Source organism: Stegostoma tigrinum, chromosome 9, assembly GCF_030684315.1.
Source record: "Stegostoma tigrinum isolate sSteTig4 chromosome 9, sSteTig4.hap1, whole genome shotgun sequence".
Taxonomy (NCBI): domain Eukaryota; kingdom Metazoa; phylum Chordata; class Chondrichthyes; order Orectolobiformes; family Stegostomatidae; genus Stegostoma; species Stegostoma tigrinum.
In genome coordinates this window covers 73,464,295-73,484,723 of record NC_081362.1, presented here as the reverse complement: position 1 = coordinate 73,484,723, position 20,429 = coordinate 73,464,295, and the positions used below count along the sequence as shown (strand labels likewise).

The 20,429-nt window shown below is 39.9% G+C and overlaps 1 protein-coding gene across 13 annotated transcripts in view; it reads right to left on the bottom strand.

Moving 5' to 3' along the window:
* The window catches only part of ppp1r21 (protein phosphatase 1, regulatory subunit 21), an 84,197-nt gene that overhangs the window by 42,242 nt on the left and 21,526 nt on the right, over positions 1-20,429 (bottom strand). For 7 of the 13 annotated variants that reach the window (XM_048536488.2, XM_048536486.2, XM_048536494.2 and 4 more), the window contains exons 5-11: positions 18,640-18,804; positions 15,249-15,307; positions 15,059-15,153; positions 12,678-12,730; positions 7,839-7,988; positions 2,788-2,889; positions 2,603-2,715 (exon numbers count right to left, since the gene is read on the bottom strand). In XM_048536488.2, coding sequence (XP_048392445.1) covers positions 2,603-2,715; positions 2,788-2,889; positions 7,839-7,988; positions 12,678-12,730; positions 15,059-15,153; positions 15,249-15,307; positions 18,640-18,804 — 737 coding nt within the window. The remainder of the gene's footprint in view (positions 1-2,602; positions 2,716-2,787; positions 2,890-7,838; positions 7,989-12,677; positions 12,731-15,058; positions 15,154-15,248; positions 15,308-18,639; positions 18,805-20,429) is intronic. The other 6 variants (XM_048536492.2, XM_059648623.1, XM_048536495.2 and 3 more) reach the window with 1 other exon arrangement.

The following is a 20,429-nucleotide window of genomic DNA, read 5'->3' as shown; positions in this document are numbered from 1 at the left end:
AAAACTGCACACGAAACTCCAGGTATGTTCCATTCAAAGCCCTGCACAATTGCAAGACATTCCTGCTCCTGTACTTAAATCCTCATGTTATAAAGCCCAACATATGTAGAACATAGAAAATAGAAGCAGGAAAAGGTCATTCAGCCCTTTGCGCCTGGTCCACCGTGCAACATGATCATGGTTAATCATCCACCTTTTCATCCCCTCTTCAGAGGTCAGTCCTGCCATCCCATGAAGCAATATTGCTAGTACCAGCAGGGACTCAAGTTCCATTTTCAGGTATTACCAGGGCCCAACACCTTTGCATTATCCAGTGCCTTGAATTAGTTTTGACATCATGTAGAGTGAATCAAGTTGGATGACAATGGGCATCAGAGACACTGGGTCCTTGGAAGCATGTGCAAAAGGATCTTCCATTCAGCACTTCTTGGTTGAAGACACATGCAAATGCTTGAACCTTGATTATTGCACTGATGTGCTGGGCTCCCTGGGGTATTTGTGGAGCTGCCACCTCCTGTTAGTTATTCAATTGTACACCATCATTTGGATCGGATGTTGTAGGACTGCAGATTAATCAGTTGGTTGTGGGACTGCTTAGCCCTTTCTGTTGCATGCTGCTTCTATTGTTTAGCATGCTAGCAGTCCTGTGTCACAGTTTTGCCAGGCTGTGAATCATTTTTAGGTATGTCTGGTGCTGCTGCTAGCATGCTCTCCTGAACTCTTCATTGGGGTACGCCCCTGGTTCATCTTGATGGCAGTAGCAGAGTGGGGAATATGCTGGGTCATGAGGCTACATATTGTGGTTGAACACCATAGTTCTGCTACTACTAATTGTCTACAGCAACTTATGTATGCTAGTTCTGCTACATCTGTTTGAAATGTATTCTACTTAGCTCATCATTGGTGATTCCTCTCAGGCAGAGTCCACAGGTGGCTGTGGACATCAACATGGCTACTACAGGCGCTGCTACACTCTGAGCAGGTGATGGTCATGGGAAGATGTGGGTGGGGCACTGGTGAGGCATCCTGCTCCTTTTGCTGTTTTCGCCTGGCTTCATTTATTCCCTTAACAGCTAGTTGCGAGATCCTCAATGTCATCCCAGATGACATTGCCTCTCCTCCACTTTGAATAGCATTGGGCCAGTGATTCCACGTGTCTGCGAAAATGCATTTCGTCTGAGGCCTTAAAGGGTAAAACTGAGTGCTTTCTCTGTCCACCTCAGTTGTGCCTGCTGTTTTGAAGCAGGGAATACCGCACCTGTTTGAGCAGTCTCGTGCCAGTCATGTGGATGACATACCCAGCCCATCGTGGTTGAAGAAGGGTGGTCAGTGCCTTGATGCTGGGGATGTTGGCCTGATCAATGACACTGGCGTCAGTGTGTCTTTCTTCTAAGCGGATGTGCAGGATCTTGTACAAGCAGCGTTGGTGGTACTACTCCAGTGCCTTGAGGTGTCTGCTGTAGATCCCACAGCCAGGATCCAGGGTTCACGTCCACCCTTGGGCATCTGTATGGAGTTTGCACATTCTCAGTGTCTGTGTGGGACTCCTCCGGGTGTTGTGGTTTCCCCCCCCCATAGTCCAAAGATGTGTAGGTTAGGTGGATTGGGCAGGCTAAATTTCCCATAGTGTTCAGGGATGTGTAGATTAGGGGGATGGGACTGAGTGGGATGTTCTGAGGGTCGGTGTGGACTTGTTCCGCCTAAGGGCCTGCTTCCACACTCTAGGGATTCTATGATCCATGTTCTTAGAGCAATATAGGAGAGCAGGAATCTGTAAGCCATGATCATGGTGTCAAGATCTGATGTTGTTGTTGTTCTTGAATACCCTTTTCCTCAGGCAGCTGAAGGCTACACTAGCATACTGGAGGCGATGCTGGATCTCTTCATCAATAGCTGCTGTGGCCAACAAGACACTTCTAAGGTACTGGAGGCGATCAACGTTCTTGAAGCCTCCCCATGTACCTTTGATGATTGAGGATTTGCTCCTCCACAATGCCAGGCCAAGTTGAAGAAGGACCTTCGACTTACAGCTGTTCAGAGTGAGGCCCATGCTCTCATGCTGCCATAAAAGTGCTGACGATGGTCTAGAGTACATCCTCAAAGATTGCGCACATGCAAGCATCATTTGTGTACTGCAGCTTGATTACACTCGTTGGGGTAACTTTGGTTTTGGCTTGAAGGTGCCAGAGTTGAATAGTTTCCCACACGTTGTCTAAGTTAGCTCCACTCCAGCTGGAAGCTTGTCTGGGGCGAGGTGAACCAGTGCTGAGCGGTAGATCGTGAGCAGTGGGGTGGTGATTCAGCCCAACAATTGCATCAAACAACAAATATAAGGTTTGAAGATAGAATTTCTAACCTACATGGACTGCAGCATTTCAAGGCAGCTCACCACCACCTTCTCCAAGGCAGAAAACATTTTCCAATACTCTATAAATCTAGCTTTCTGATGCCTCAAGTCTGCACATCGATAATGAAAGTGAGGCTCAGTTTAGATAAATACTGGAAAATCTGGAGTATAAAATTTGAAATTGAACTTCTCCACATACAGTTCGTTAAAACAAAAAAAATCACTGTCATTGTCACAATGGCAAACAAAATTTACCTCTTTAACTGGTATGGTAGAATTTTCTTTAGGAAGCAAACATAAGTAGTAAAGACATCTGAAAATGGTTTAAGCTTCACAGTAGTTTCCTGAAAAAAAGGGACAGATTTTCCCTGATATGCACATCAGACAAATGCTGAAATATAATTTAAAAACGGCATTTAAGCCAACTTTAGCAAACTTACTAGTGAAGTAACAGTTTCTTCGGTAATGCTCTCAAATAGGTGCAACATTCCTTCCTCTAGAGGACGAACATAAGAGGCATTTTCATGCAGGTATTCAGAAAACTGAAATAAAGGAAAAGTAATTTCTTCCATATCCTAAATAATATCAAGTTAAGCGTATCACTTTTCTTAGAAGGCTGTGAAACATTGTGACACTTCACAGAAAGAAAACAGTTGTTCAGTTGTTAATTTTAGATCATTGATTTTTTTTGGTTATATATTCAGGGATGTGGGCCAAAGGCCAAAAACCAGCCATAATCTCACTGAATGGTGGAACAGGCTTAAGGGGCTGAATGGCCTACACCTGTTCCCCATGTAAAAGTAAAACTAATTGCAGTCTTTATAATCACATCAGAAAAATGGAAAGTTCAACACAAAGAAACCATTTAGCCACATCAAGCAAGGTTCAGGTGAGTTTATGAAAGTTTCCAGAACAAGCATATGGAAAGGTTTAGGAATCCAACATCAGGCATAGCAGCTAAGAAGTTAACGGTGAAAAAGGGGTGCAGTCAATGCAGGCCTAAATGCACAGTGTACAAATGAGTTGGTAGTGCAGACTGAAATTGGCAGGCATGATGTCGTGTGCATCACAAAGACATGGCTGCAATGACATCAGGGATGGGAACTGAATATCCAAGGATTCCCAACCAAAAGAAGGGGCAGGTAGATGGGTTGGGGTTGCCTTGTTAGTAAGAAATGAAATTAAATTGTTTGCAAGAAGTGACAAGAGTTAGAAGGCATTGAATCTGTTTGGGTAAAGTTGAGGAACTGCATGGAAAGAAGACACAATGGGAGTTATCTGCAGATTTCCTAGCAGTAGTCGGGATTTGGGGCAGAAAATAAATCAGGAAATAGAAAAGGCATGTAAGAAAGGCAGTTTTACAATAATCAGGGGGACTTCAATAAGCAAGTGAACTGGGAAATTCAGGTTGGCAATGTCTCCCAAGCAAAGGAATTTAAGAGGAAGGGTCTCGGCCCAAAATGTCAGCGTTCCTGCTCCTCTGATGCTGCCTGGCCTGCTGTGTTCATCCAGCTCTATACCTTGTTATCTCTTTTATCAAAGGAATTTATGTCTATAAGATATTTTTTAGAGCCTCATATGGTAGAATCCACTAGGGATCAAGCAATTCTCTATTTGGTGATAACCTTTATTCATTGACGGGATGAGGGTATTGCTTGCTAGGCAACATTTATTGTCCAGAGGGCAGTTAAGAGTCAACCACATTTGTAGGTCTGGAGTAACATGTAGGCCAGACCAGCTAAGGACGCAGTTTCCTTCCCTAAAGCACATTAGTGAACATATGTAATGAGGCAGGCTTGATTAGGGAGCTTAAGGTAAAGGAATCCCTAAGGGGCATGACTACCCTATGATAGAATTCACCCTGCAGTTAGTGGAATATCTTTACTCAATTGTAATATCAATAAATGTAATTGTAACTACTGAGACATGAGGGAAGAACAGACCAGAGTGAATCAGAAAGTGAGTCTAGCAAGGAAGATGGTGCAGCAGCAATGGCAGGTGTTTGAGGGTAATTTAGGAGGCAGAGCAGAAATTCATTCCAAGGAAGAAACAATGTAGTAAGGAAGAAGCAACAGTGACTGACAAGGGAAGTCATGAACAGCATAAAAGCAAAAGAAAAAGCAAATAACGTGGTGAAGATTAGTGGGAAGCCATAGGATTTGGAAGCCTTTAAAAACCAGCAGAGGACAACTTAAAAAAGAAGTAGCGAGGGATGGGGAGAATTGCTGGTGGTGCCTGGGGAAGATAAAGTGAGCGTAAGTTTGCTATTAATACAGAAGGTGATTGCAAGAGAGGTGCAAGAGTGGACATCAGGCCAATGGAAAATGAGGCTGTAGGAATCATAACATTGGGGAACAAAGAAAAGTTGACAAACTGAATAGATATCTTGCATCAGTCTTCATGGCAGAAGACATCAGTAGCATACCAGAACTTCCAGAGAGTCAGGAGGCGGGGCACAGGTGAGTAAACTGGTTACCACTAAGGATTGAAGGTGTATAAATCACCCTGCCCAAACGGACCACACTCCAGGGATCTGAAGGACATAGAGGAGATTGTGGAGGCATTGGTGGTGATCTTTCAGGAATCATCGGAGTCAGGGAGAGTCCCAGATCACGAGAGAATGGCTAATGTAACATCCCTGTTTAAGGGAGGAAGGCAGAAAATAGGACAATATTGGCCAGGTTAGCCTGACATCAGTCATTAGTAAGTCCTTTATTAAGGATGAAATTGCAGACGTGGTGGGTTGAGTGGGTAAAATACAGCTGAGTCAGCGGGGTTTTGTCAAAGGGAGCTCATACCTGACAGACCTGTTAGAATTCTTTGAGGAAGTAACATACAAGCTAGCCAAAAGCAAGACAGCGGACATGTTCTATCTGGATTTCCAGGAAGCTTTTGTAAGATGTCACACAGTAGTCTACTAAATAAGGTAAGAGACCAAGTGCTTGGGACAGTATGGTAGAGCACTGGCTGACTGGCAGAAGGCACAGAGTAAAGATAAGGGGTCATTTTCAGGACAGCAGCCAACGTCTACTGGAGGTCTACAACAGATCAGTGTCGGGACCATGACTACTCAAATCTGGGCAAATGAATGGAGGGCATTGTTACCAACGTTGCAGAAAAGACAAGATAGGTGGAGGGACAAGTAGCGTGAGGAAGCAGGTGGCTGAAGGAGGACTTGGACAGGCTAGGAGAGTGGACAACAAAGAGGCAGGTGGAATGCAGTGTGGGAAAAAGTGAGGTTTTGCACTTTGGTAGAAATAGTAGCGATATAGACCATTTTGTAAAAGAAAAGGCTTTGGAAATCTGAAGAACAATGGGTCTGAGGAGTCTTAGTTCAGGATTCTCAAGATTAATACGCAGAATCAGCTGGCAGATAGGAGGGCAGATTCAATCTCAGCATTCATATTGAAGGCTAGAATACAAAGGCAGAGATGTACTGCTGAGGCTATAAGGCACTGGTCAGGCCACATTTGGAATATTGTGAACGATTTCGGGCTCTGTATCCAAGGAATGACTTGCTGGCACTGGTGGCAGTCCAGAAGAGGTCTACAAGAGTAATCCTGGGGTTGAATGGCTTGTCATGAGGAGCAGTTGTGGACTCTGGGTCTGCACTCAATGGAGTTTAGAAGAATAAGGGGACAACTCATTTAAACTGACAATATTCTAAGAGTCGTCATTAGAATGAACATTGAGAAGATGCTATCACTGAGACAGACTGGAACCTGAGGGCACAGCCTAAGAGTGAAGGAATGGCCCTTCAGAAATGAGAAGAGGAGGAATTTCTTCAGCCAGACGGTGGAGAATCTTTGGAACTTATTGCCACTGAAGACACCTGCGGCCAAGTCATTGAATGTAATTGAGAGAGAAAGAGATAGAAAAGTTCTTCATTAAAAGGGGATCAAAGAGATACAAAAAGGGAGAAGGCAGGAGAATGAGGTTGAGAATCTGTCAGCATTGATCAAATGGCAGAGCAGACTCGATGGACTGAATGGCCTAACTCTATTTGTATATCTGCAGTCATATAATTTTTTTTGATTATGGTGGGTATATTCTAAATGTCCTTCCGCCACGAGAAAATATATTAAAACATTCAAAAGCATTTTCGTGCAGATGTAAAACAATATTGGAAAACATGTGCATTCTCAAAATGTGCAAGGTTCCCAGATCTGTCACAAACTCAAACCTGACTGAATGGAGGGAGCTTTTAACAATTAGACTTAGAACCTTTAAAAAGTCACAATGTCTGTGCACTACACAGAATGGTCACACTTTTGCCCTGAAGAAAGTTCATTATTTTATACAACAAACATTACAATGGGAAATGTGCTATGGTTCTTAAGAAAGTACTTCCATTGTGGACCCTGCTGCAACAAAAGTATTTAAATTCACAAACCAGGATATTCTGCCACTGTGTCACAGAACCAATAAAACAAAAGATTGATCAATGCTGGGGGAAAGGAGAATTTGAAAAGTTTATCAGCAGCATTTCCATATCAGATGGCTTCCACTGTGCTGCCTGAATTTGTGGCTATTGAATTAACCCTCCGGAGGCCATTGAAGGGAAAAAAGTGAATAACTTGTGTTAATGTTTGCGCTTGCACACACAAGACATTAAAGAATAGCCTAGAAGCAACTAGTGTTTCCCAGGTTGCCCAGCCTATTGTGCAAGACTTTGGAACTGAACTTGAACTTATGGCAACATAATTTTCCAGTCTATGACTGTTACAACAATGATAATCGTGTGTTGGTTGAAAGCTGTTGATAGACATAAAACACCAAAAATTAGACAGAGATCGCAAAGCAATGCTATAAAAGTAATGCAATAAGAAAATTTCTAGTTTGCTTAGGACAAAGAAAACATTTTCTTCATCAGTTAGTACAAAGAGAATAACAAAAGCCCATGCCCAATTGTACTGTGCCAATAACACCCATATATAAATTGTTTTTAAGAATAAAGTGATTATAATTCGAACCACAAACTGACTTTGTTATTACAAGTGGACACCATGGTTTTTTAAAACAAGGTCCCTAACGTTTTGGCAATAAAAACTGTTTCTGAAATGGTGCATACGAAATATATCAACTCTTGCAAAAATGCTTATTCACTGATCGAGCTGTACTATAATGTGCAGTTTGTCCTTCGGTTAACAGTATCAGCTCTTTTACCGTCACAATGTTTAAAGCCTGCCACTATATTGAAAAGAGCATTTTAGTCTAGATATTCCACACTTCTCTCATTAACCCTGTTAATATTAAAAAACTGCATTGACAATCTCTCCTGATGCTGCAATTTGGTATAATTCTCTCTGCAGCAAGAAATTTAATTATAGCTTAGTTAATAATAATATACAACACATGCAAAACACTTGTAGAACTTAAGTGATTGTCCTGTGGTTGAGGACTTCATTTGCAGCATAAAGGCGATACATCATTAGCGTTGCCATACTTCCCATTAGTAGTAACAAATCTTCCAATACATAGTGAAACATACCTTTTGGTTCAGTGGAGATATAGTGTCTGTCGCAGAGTCAATGGGGTAGATCTGAATTCTTTGCTCAGTGTAAGTATGAAAATTTAGCAATGCTCCAACCAAATCTTGCAGGAAAGCCAGTGCCTGTCCACTAACATCACGAGCTTTCAGCTGAAAGTCAACACAGTTTAGTGAGGAATATAGCATGGCCATTCGTTTTACACAGCACTATATATGCACAATGAACTAACTGCAAATACACATTGAAGAGTATGATCTTTGGGGATGGCAACCACAGAGACATGGCTTAGGGGAAATTAAAGCTGGGAACTAAATATTAATGAATGTGAGATTGCTTACGATAGGCAGGAAGGAAAGGCTAGTACTTCATTAGTACAAGATGGTATAAATAGAAATGTCCTTAATTTGAAGAAGTAGCTTCCATATGGGTGGAGGTTGAAAAGAAATAACAAGGGGAAAAATAGATTCTGGTGTGAGTCATCTAAATGCCCTAAAATGGTAGCTTTACTGTCAGACAGACAATAAATCAGGAGAAGATGATGGCAGGGGAAAAAAGGCTGCACTTAATCATGGATGCCTTTAATCTGCATGTAAGAAAAATCAAATTAGCGGAAGCAGCCATGAAGAACAAATCAGTGTACATGAGACAGGTTCTTACAACATTGTGGATCCAACCAGGAATCAGGCTATTTTGGATCTAGTAATGTGTAATAAAGTATATTTAATAAATGATCAAGAGTCAAAGATCTCCAAGTAAACAGTGACAACATGGTAGAATTTTATATTCAATCTGACAGGGATAAACTTGAGTTTGAAAAAACTATGCTAAATTTAAATAAGGATACTTACAAATAAATGAGGGAAGAGTTGGCTGGAGTGGACTGGGAAAGAGGTTAGCAGGAAAGACTGACGATAAACAATATCAGATGTTTACAGAAACTGTTCATGACTCAACACAATAATATATCCGAGTGAACAAGGAGGATTATAGGAAGGTGACAAATCGAGATAACCAAGAAAGTTAAGAATAACATCAAATTGAAAGGAGAAGCATACACAACTGTAGCAACATTTTAGCCAGGTGATCAAGATGTAGGAGCAGAAGTGGGCTATTTGACCCAGTCTGCTCCACCATTCATTGAAAGTACAGCTGATTTGATAATCCTCAAATCCACCTTACTGCCTTATCCTTAAAACCCTCGATTCCCTTACTAATTAGAAATGTATCTCAGCCTCAAATATACTCAATGACCCAGCAGTGACTGTAGTAAAGAATTCCATTAATTTGTTACTCTCAGAAAATAAATTCTCCTTCATCTCTTCTCTTAAATGGGCAACCCTCACTCTGAGGTTATACTCTCTGGTCCAAGACTCTTAACAAAGGGAAGCAACCCCTCTGCATCTAACCTGCCAAGTCACCTAAAGCCTTGCACATTTCCATAAGGTCTCATCTCCTTCGACAAAAAAGGAACAAAATAAACTGTAAAATAACACAATATAAAAATGGACATCAAGATATATCAATGTATACATTAAGGGAATAAATCTGGGAAACAAGAATAGGAAACCAGGAAATAGCAAGGGAGTTGAATAAATACTTTGCATTAGTCTTCACTGTGAATAGATATTCATTATCTAATTTATATCCAGAAAAACAAACCTATTAAAAGGATAAATTGGATTGAGAAATGTGAAAAATTGTTGGAATATTATTCAGATTGTTTTTCCAACAGAAAACAGCCCTGAACTGCTCCGGATTTTAGGAGATCCTGCAACAGTGAACACCAGGAATGTAGAAATATTTTCGAAATAGTCAAAACGGTACAGGCATTTTTGTTTCTCGAGGCACAACAGCAAGTTCACATTTTAGAATTAGAATGTAAAACATCACAACGTTAATGTAGTATTTGAAAATTGTGAAAGAAGATAGCCATGGAGCAGACAGGAATTATGGAAGACTACTGAAGTCAGGACCAGTACAAGGCAGAACTCAACGCAGCGGGAAAATGAGATTAGCTGGGTGAGTGTTTTGGCCTCTAAGCTAGGAAACCAACTTCATTATTTCACTGCAGTAAGTTTGTAACTTAAGTTAATAATTAATTAATTAAGATGAGTCAAATTACCAACAAAACTGAAACAAACTGATTAAGATAGAAAAATTTTAACCAGGTAGCTCAGATTCACGTTACATATGTCTCAACTGTAGCATGTGGGAATTTGCGGTGTGCACTGCAATCCCAGGCAACATTATTCGGAAATTTTTGCACCTTGTGGAACTCTGATCTTCTGACAGTTAATTGGATTGAGGGGAAAGAGTTACCTGGACACACTGTTCCATAAGACAGCTGCACAAGTAGAACTTCAGGTTGGTCAAACAGGTATAAGCCTGGAGACACTGTCAAGTGATCACATTCAACCTGAATTATTGCAATGAAATGGTCTCAGTTCTTGATTTTGAACAAGGATATTAGGTACCCACCACTGGTGCAGATGAGAACCAGTACTGCAGGGTGGATGAGTAATTAATCATAGCATCATGGTCCAGGAGATCATTCAAGTGGGAAGAATGTAAAGGAAAGCAAAAGGTGTTCATGATTGTTTTCAGCAGTTACATTATTGATACAGCTCCAGTTCTCAGTCGAGTGTTGCTGCACAAGACTTTTTGGAATGCCTACTGAAACTGGTGGTTCACACTAACAGTTGTGATAAGAGTCACCAAAACGATTACAACTGCATTCTGCTCAGCAGATTGAAAAAAAAACTCTTCCTCACTACAAGGATTCTTAAGAAATATGGAATATCTTAATCCAAATTAATAACCCAGGTTAGAGGGTCCCAATAGTAGTAAACACAGATGTTTGAGGGCTGGAGTTTGAGCTAGTCACAGAGCCACAGTCATACTTCATAGAAACAGACCCTTTTGTCCAACCCATCCGTATCAGCCAGACATCCCAATGTGACTTAGTACCATTTGCCAGCATTTGGCCTATATCCCTCAAAACCATTTGTATTCATATACCACCCAAATGCCTTTTAAATATTCTAATCATACAAGCCTCCACCACTTCCTGTGGCAGTTCATTCCATACACAGACCACCCTATGAAAAAGGTGTCCTTCAGGTCCTTTTTAAATCTTTCCCCTCTTACCTTAAAACTATGCATTCTAGTTGTAGGCTCCCCTAGACTGTGGAAAAAAAAAGACCTTGGCTATTCACCCTATCCATGCCCCTCATGATTTTATAAACCTCTTATAAGGTCACCCCTCAGCCTCTGACATTCCAGGGGTTAAAAGCCCAGCCTATTTAGCCACTCCAAACAACTCAACCCTCCAACCCTGGCAACAACCTTGTAAATCTTTTCTGCACTCTCTCAAGTTTAACAGCATCCTTCCTGTAGAAGGGCAACCAGAATTGTACACAATATTCCAAAAACGTCCCATACAGCCGCAACATGGCTACCCAACTCTTGTACTCATTGTTATGACCAATGAAGGCAAGCATGCCAAATGCCTTCTGCACCACTGTATCTAACTGTGACTCCACTTTCAAGAAAGTATGCACCTGCATTCCTAGTGCTCTTACATAGTATAAGCTGTTGCCAAAAAAAAAAATGGACATTTAGTAATGGATTAAAAAATTGGTCTCTCTCATTCAGTTGACAGTAGGCCAAGTGATCTTCAGCTTGTGATGTCAAATGGATCATCATTTCACACAAATTGCTTCTCGTCACCAGGCCTCCTCTACACAACTCACTGCGTTATCTGTGCTGTAGCTAGGTCGGCAAATTATTGCTCCACCTGACAGAAAGGGCAAAGTGAACATGTAAACCCAGTCAGCAACAATTGCTTCTGCTTTGCAGCTGACTACAAAATGCAAATCATCAAAACTGTAGATAAGGCAAGTTATGACAGGACATGAACAGATCAGAATTTCATAACACCAAGGCCAGATTGGTTCCCCTTTATATAAAAAAATCACTTTGATTTGTCTTCAAATTTCTTTAACAAGCCACTTATGCAATTGGTACAGTTATTTCTCGAGTTACATACACACTACTGTAATGCAAGGCCTCATTTTCAGATGCCACTATATTGTTTACCTAGCTCCAATGAAATATTTTTTGTTGTCTAGAGGAAACATATGTCCAAAGCCATATTGGCTTGAGTTTTCAGATCTGATTCAAGTCAAACACACTTCTATGTCAGTGTTAAACTATCGGCGGATTTCTCACAAAAGAATAAAAAGGAACTGGTTGGCCGTAACAGACTCAAAAAAATGCTAATTCTTGTCACTGAGCATAAAACCATTTCCGGAATTTCATTGTCATTCAAACGCAGAAAACAGGAGCACCTTTTTCTCAATAGTAAGTAGGACATTTTAATAAACAAAAATGATTGGTGGTTAAGAATACTATCAACAAAGCACAGGTCCAGCCTAGATCATCAAAGTAATAATCATTCAATTATGAGAGGTGATGTAAATCACAAAATCTTGTACTGAACATTAACCAGAGATGAGAAATACCAAGTAAAACACTTTTCATTAACATAAAAAAGTTAATGAAGGATCAGTTAGCAAAATTAGACTATTTCACCATTTTTCAATCTCAAAATTATTCACAGCCTCCTCTAATAATTGTATCTTTTTCCCCCAAAGGAATACTGTGCACTGCTTTTAAAGGTTTTAACACACTTGGATTTATATTTAAAAACAAAATCAACTTTTTAAAGAGATGTAAAGTATTTAGAAGAGTTTATCCAAGTTCCTAAACTGTGGATTTAAAATTTATTTTAGGTGCAACAATTAATTTTTTTGACCATCTATTTCTGGTTTACTCACCTGATGCCTTCTATCATGTACGGGTACATCCAATACACTGTATTCTGCAAATCCTACATAGAAATGAGAGACTGGATGAGGAGGTTTTAAGCATCAAAGAACACAATGAAAACAGTAGAAGGGCATTCTAAATTTTCATCTGCAACCCTGACAATCCGGAATGATTAACTTGAAAATTTATCACAGCTATGAAGAATACAGATAAGAGCAGGTCTGTGCGCTGCATAAGACACCAGATACGAAAGCTATAGTGCAGAAAGATGGCTATCCTGATCAGATCACTATTCACCATATACTTCACAAACTCTCAATTATGCCAAAAGCTGCTTTCAGACTTAATATGTACCTGGTCTACTCAAAGTATCCTCAAAACACAAATATCTCAGAACATCGAAAGGTAAGTTAAGCAAGCCATTTCCAACTAATGTTATGCAGTGGTGACTGGTATTTTCCACAAACAAGATGCTATCATCAGTCCAAAAAGATGATTATCATGCAAATAAGCAATATGTATATACACCTGAGTGCCCATGTGATGCCAAGTTCTTAGGCCTCACATGACTGGCTGATCAAATACAACATTTTCCATTGGTTGGTTAGAATGGGCAATTCACAGACCATATTCAACTAGCTTGTGCTTATAAAACCCAAAATGGCATGTCTACCGTTAGATATAATTCTGTGCTTGAGCAGCACTCCTGAGCATCCTAATAGCTACACTAACAATGAAATTAAAATCATCACTTCGGCTCACATAATTTGATTAGCAGGGGCTTGTTTTTGAATTACCTGAAAGCATGGGGAGCCTCTAGTTCCTGATTGCTTTCTTCATGGCAATGGTTCAGCCAGCATAAATTTGACAACCGACCCCTCACCATTAAATGTTTTTAATCACAACTCACTCAAACATAAGCAACTAGACTCCAAACAAAAATGTTTTGTTCCAAAAACAGATTTTCCCAAGCCCAAAACATTTAGGTAGGGATTTCATCATGATCACTGAACTGATGTTCAACTCAGTTTATTCCAAAATCAAATAACAACCTTGCAAGGCTGATAATCACACAATAACCAAACAGTACACCCCTAGCATGCTAACAGAACTTTTCAGTAATTTACATTTTTAGAACTGTGTGCAGAGAACTGTTTTTACAAGATACAAAACAAAGAAGAATACTTACTCATCTGCCCCCATTCAACATTGGACATAATTATCAAATCCAGATGTTTTTGTAAGTCAAATCTAGTATTTGACCTCAGAAATCTATAAATGGCTAAGGCAGACTGATCACAATTGCCCCAAGGTTTTATTCCGTTGCCTGTACTACATTATTTAATTTCAACACAGGAAAAAGCATGATTTAGTTTCAGTGCCCTTTAGTACTAAAGATAAAATGTCCACATTTGAGAGCTTGGTCACTATTTAGGACACCCTATTTAAAAAATACATGCCAATATCAGCTAAAAATAAGGGCAGCACTTTAATCCCTCCTGGTAAAGTAGAAATGTATGGACATCAGCTAAGTGCATGATTGGGCTTAACTAAGAACGTAAGGCAAATTTACATCTTATGTGGCTACAGAGACAAACTGGATCAGGAAAAGAAAGTGATGTTTAATGTTTTATATAAAGGCAAAAAAATTGACTTAATTATTGTGTAGCTTTCAAAGAACCTCTCTTTTAACCAGCTGTAGAAGGGATAGCAATCTAAATGTTAACATTTTATAATTCCAGACAAAAAGACAAACTTTCAATAATTTTTCAGTTATTTCAACGTGAAAACCCCCTCTTTCTCTAAAATACCAGAGCTCTTGATCATATTCACTTGGATTCCTAATTTATATTGTGATTTACCTATAATGGCCACTGAATAAACATGTTGCCTGGTTCAAAGTTAAGAGGTTGGTTTTGGAATAAGCATTCATAGTAATCATGAATGTGTTATACTTGATGAATCACACCACGGGTTACTAGCATGGGACAAGTCTTCTCAATGCTTGAACTGGGTTTGGAGATCAGTCTTTGGAACAACATTTGCAGAAGTGTCAGCTTGAAGTGGCAACGATGAACAGACAGGTGTAAAAATAATTTTACTTTTTGAAATTGCAGGTCTCCATTTCTAGTACACGAAAGTTTAAACATTTTCATTTTGTTCATCTGCCTTTAATAACATACCAATAGCAGTTTAAAAATAGCGGAATTCTATAAGGTGGTGAGATTGAAAAAAAGATTTTCCCATAAGAAAGCTGATGGCCACAAGAACTTTATAACTAAATTTAACACAATAGGAGTAAAACTCACAATCACATTCTTGTTGAAACCAACTCATGTCTTGGGATCCATTAAAAATGCCCAATTGCACAGGAAGTAGTCATACTCACTTGTATCATTAAATGGCACTTTGTCTTGAATAATACTTATTGACCGGTCTAATCGGCTACTCAGGTCAGTATGGATATCCTTTAGTTGTTGCTGGCTGCATTGAGAAATATGAAATATTAAGTGTTTCACAATGTTCAATGCAAATTTGTCAGCAACAAGTAATAACAGCACATGTCATAACTGTCTTACCATTCTTCTGTCCGAAGCCTACAGTCCTTTGCTTCTCTCTCCAATGAGTGTGATTTCACCTGTGAGAAATATTGTACCTTTATGAAAATGTTCATAAATCTTTTCCAAAGCCAAACTTAAAAATATCCACCTGCACAAACAGCTGATCATCACTGCAAAGAGCTTTAAACCCTGCCCTTGAGAACTACAGTTGTATCTCCAAACATGACTTTCCTCTTCAAAGTCCCTAATCATGTTGATTACTTCCAAAAATATCATACCTTTCGAGAAACTCCACATTTGAATTTTACAATCAGGACTCTGCTCACCATGATCATAAACCTGCCCCGAAGTCACAAACAACATCTCATTATTGTCAAATTCCTTTCTCTTATCTCTACAAGCTTCAGTAACACCTCACCAACCTCTTTAAAAGTTGTCCCTTTACTGCAGCTCAGTGGGCCTGCCTTTTACTGGCCTCACTGTTACCTGTCCTATCATTGTCATGATGGGTTTCTAATAATATCTTTTCCTTCTTTCCTCCTAAACTCCAAAGTTTACAGCCTTATCCTCCTTTTTATCTGAGTGTCGTTCATGGCATCACGTGAAAATATGAAGTCAAGTGTGATACAGTTCTCCATTCCCAGCCAGTTATCCCAACCCTCTCAAAACATAATTGTCATATTGATTGGCCAACATAATTCTTCAGGGGAGCTGGAATTTTCTCCAGGTAAAATATTATAATGGACATGCTAAAGGCGTTTTAAGGTGTGGCATACAATAACACCCTAATCATTAACTTCATCTCTCTGTATGCTCACCCACCATTACCTCAAGTTGTTTGTTTAGATTCAATTAAATTGCTCAAGTTCATCTCCATCATAAAGACTATTTACTTTCACTTCTACAACATTTCTGTTACTGCCTCAGCTCTTCATTTGGAGCTTTGACCCATGTTTTAGCCACACCTGAAAGGGCCATTTGTATGAATACTATGCAATATTCCACTGCTGTCCCACCTGTGATCCCTCTGTGCTTTTGTATGCTCCACAATCCCACCGTCTTGTGCATCCAGTAATTCCAAGTAAAATACTACAGACACTGGAAATGGGGGATGGCAGGGAGGGGGGGGGGGGGGGGGGCAGTGTGAGTGCACAGGTTGGTTAGTGTAGAGGGGACAGGAGGGAGGCGGAGACTGGGTGCAGAGTGGCAGGGCGGGCAAGGAAGGGGAGAGAGGTGGGGGAGGAGAGGGTGGGAGTGGCAGTTAGCACTGATCAAAATCAGTGATTAAAATCACTGCTGAACGCTCGGTCTCTCCACCGTTAATACTGATGCTCAAAATTCATCTCTGACCAACATTTGTATTGCCACATATTTGAATTTTTAATCATATCCTTCAGCTGCAAAGGGCCTTGAATATTTGCCTACATTAAAAAAGGTGTGAAATACAGATTTTTGTTGAAGACCTATATTTGAAAGTCAGCACTTTCAGATCTCAAACTGAAGTCAGGTCATTGCAAATAACAACTGGATATTGCTTTTTTTTTTAAAAAGAAACCAATTCGTTGGTTAAAAATCATAAGATTTTCTTATATTTGGGCTAAACAAAATTAGCCTATATTTAAGCACAGTTTGTACGTCAGAAAATTGAGCACAATGAGAAAATTCCAATGTCTGGAGGGCAAAGACAGGCACCCATAACGGTACAAAGTTAAAAAGTTTTGGCTTCAGAGGACAGGTCCAAATGTTAGTCGTTTTTATTGGAGAAATGAGCACAGAGTATATAACTGAAGTTTATGAAACGAAGAAACAATATGTTCCAGTCACATCTTATCAGATGAGTAAGGTTGATGGGACATGATGTAACGCATTTAAAATATTCACTGACAAACAGGGTCACTGAATGCTAGAAATAAATTTTAAGGGTCACTCCTCTCCCCCACCACCCCACTCCATCCCACCCTTGGAAACAACTACCATAGCTCACAGCTGCAGCGTATTCATGTACTTCTTCAAAAGGTTGCTGACTGAAAAGTAAAATATCTAATTATATGCTGCAAGATGGCTTGATTGCAAGGAGTTACAGATTACTGCTGTATCCTAGAACCTTTCTCTATTCTAATAAGGAATAAACCCATTTCCTGTCTTGAGATTTTCACCTCTCCAAAGAGATCACCTGATTAACAGGATGACCATTATGCCCTATTTCCTGAATGGGAGGGGACTACTGGGCCTGACATTCTTTACTAATTCTTTTAAAAAACTGATTTATAATCATGAAAGTATTTTTAAAGCAAGTAATATATTAACTTTCAATTAAGCATTGACATATTGACAAGATTTGTGGACTGTGAAACTTAAAACCACAATTAATGGATGCGCTCTGAAGCAAAGTTTGCAGAAAACTGGATGGGAAGGTGAGGATGACAGTTTGTACAGGGTCATAGGTAAAAGCAAGCAGGCAGAAAATAGGAAATATACTGTGAGAAAACAGGAGGTAATGCACTTTGGCAAGAAGAATGAAGGAGCTGAATATGACTTATAGGGAAAAAGACTGCAGATAGCTATAGCACAAAGGGATTTGCGAGTCTTTGTCAATGAATCATAAAAGGCTAGCATCTAAATTCAGTGGGGAATAGGTAAGGCAAACAGAACGTTAGCCATGGTCTCATTAAATACTCAAAGCAAAGCCATTAGAATGAACGGCCTACTTCTGATCCTACACGTTATGGTCTTGCTAGCTTCACAATGGACATTAAAATATGGTAAAATGGAACAGATTGAATACTTTAATTTAGGCATTTATTTGGCTTTTATAAGTGGTTTACTATTTAGCCCAGTTAGGAACTGACTTAACCCAAAAGCTGCATTGGCCTACATTGGAGAAGGTTCTAAAAATAGACGTTTAATATGGTAGAAAGCAAAAATCTTACATTCTTCAGCCCTACATCATTCTGCAGTTACTTTGAAACAAGAGCTCAATGCTTTGAGCACAAACAAAAACAGAAAGTGCCGGGAAAACTCAGGTCTGGCAGCATCTGTGGAGAGAAAGCAGAGTTAATGCTTGCATTCAGTGACCCTTCTTCAGAACTGATTATGGCTAGGAAAAGAATCGTATATGTGCCGCAGATGGGGTAGGGGTAAAGAGGAGTGGGCAGGAAAGGGGACAAGCAAGGGAGAGATAGGGCAGAGACTTGGATGTCATTTCAAATACCAATTTGCAACAGTGTAAAAAAAAAACATTTTACTCAAATGCTTTTTCAAGTGTGAAAAAAGCAAATGAAGCTGCTTTATAGTTCTGTACAACAATTCATTCTCAGCTAGCACATGAAAAAAAGAGAGAGAAGGGAGTGCATAGAATAAGGATATCTGAAGGTGAAAGTTCAGCCCTCAAAGTGACAAGATATCTAACCTCTAAAGTTGCTTTGTCATTTTGAAGTTTTTCGATGGTGTCCATGTACTTCTTCTTCAAGCTGTCCATCACAGCTTCATGTTGCATAGCATCTTTCTCTAGTACCAGTAATCGTTCCCTGAGGTCAGTTTCTGTTTGCCTGTGTTTTGCTTGTGCTTCTTGTATCTGTGCAAAGAAATACAAAATAAAGTCTCAAACATAGATACTGAGATTGCATGAGTTGGCTTAACACAATCTCCTGCAAGTTCCCCTCTAAACCATTCAACATCCTCACTTAGAAATGTATTGCTGTTACTCATTGTCGCTTGGTCTAAATCCTTGAATTCCCCAACCCTCCGACGGACATCGAGAGTCTCTTTCTCGCAAATGCACTGGCTTTAGTAGGCAGCCTCTAACACCTTCTCAAGGACAACCAGGGGCAGGCAATAAATACTGGACCCAGACAGTAAAGTCCACAACCAATGAATGAATAAAGGAAACTCAACACCTTCTCGATTATTGATATAGAAACAGATGAGCTGCATTCCTTTTTGGGTCCCAATTCTTTCAAGATTGTTTGAAACAATCTCGTCCTGTTACAGTGAGTTATGTCTTTAACAATAACTCCAAAACAAAACACTCCAATTATTTTTTAAGCTCCTGAAGTTTGCGCAAAGGCTCCATTCAACTGTGACCTTTGATGCCCAATGCTTTAAACCTGAAAAAAACTCAATGACAAGAATCTGTACAAGTGCAAGAGACCAAGGTAAAGATGTTCAAAAAGCTATCAGAAAAAAAAAATCAATATTGCATGCCTTACACGAGTAACTGCTATAATAATTCACAGATGAAAGTCAGATTGTACGTTTCAACTTCTCAATGTATCAATGTAGGCACCCTGCAACTTCTGTAACCATTACAAAAAGACCAAAATGAAAGTAAGCAAGGAATTTCTTTACGCGTCCACGTGAACAGTTGATCCAACTACATAACGACAATTCATCTACGTCATTTGATACAGACCTTGGTGTCCCTTCCTCCTCCTCAGCAGAAAACAAGTGCCTTGAAACAGGACGCCGTTGGCATCTCTGGTATCTCTCCTGGCAAACTTACGTACCTAAACATACTAGAAGTATTGGCAAAAGACAACCTAGAACCATGCTCCCCCCAAAAATAAAAGTAATCACAGTGCACACAAACTTTGCAACCAATCTGATTTCAAACATTTTAGGAAAAGGTCTTGCAAACTGGTTTGGTTTGCCAAGTAAGTTATGTTGCGCGGGGTGGCACGGTGGTTAGCACTGCTGCCTCACAGCGCCAGGGACCTGGGTTCAATTCCACCCTCGGGTGACTGTCTGCATGGAATTTGCACATTCTCGCAGTGTCTGTGGGGGTTTCCTCCCACAGTCCAAAGATGTGCAGGCCATGTGGATTGACCACGATAAATTGCCCAGTGTTCAGGGATGTGCAGATTAGGTGGATTATAGGGGAATAGGTGGGTGATCCAAGAGTCAGTGTGGACTTGTTGGGCCAAAGGGCCTGTTTCCACACTGTAGGGATTCTATATTAAAACTGCAGTGGAGTCACTTACCACTGGTTGCTATACAGTTCTGTTACACAGATGTTCATGAAATAAAACAAGTAACTGCTTTCACAAACTAAAGAGCAAATAACATAAAATGGACAAAAAGCCTCTTAATAGCAACGGAAAGATTCATCACTAAAAATAACTTTCAAGCCAAGATTTGAGCAAGAGTAGGACAGGAAGAGAAATATCTGAAACTGACTAAAAATAAGAATGTTCCAACTAA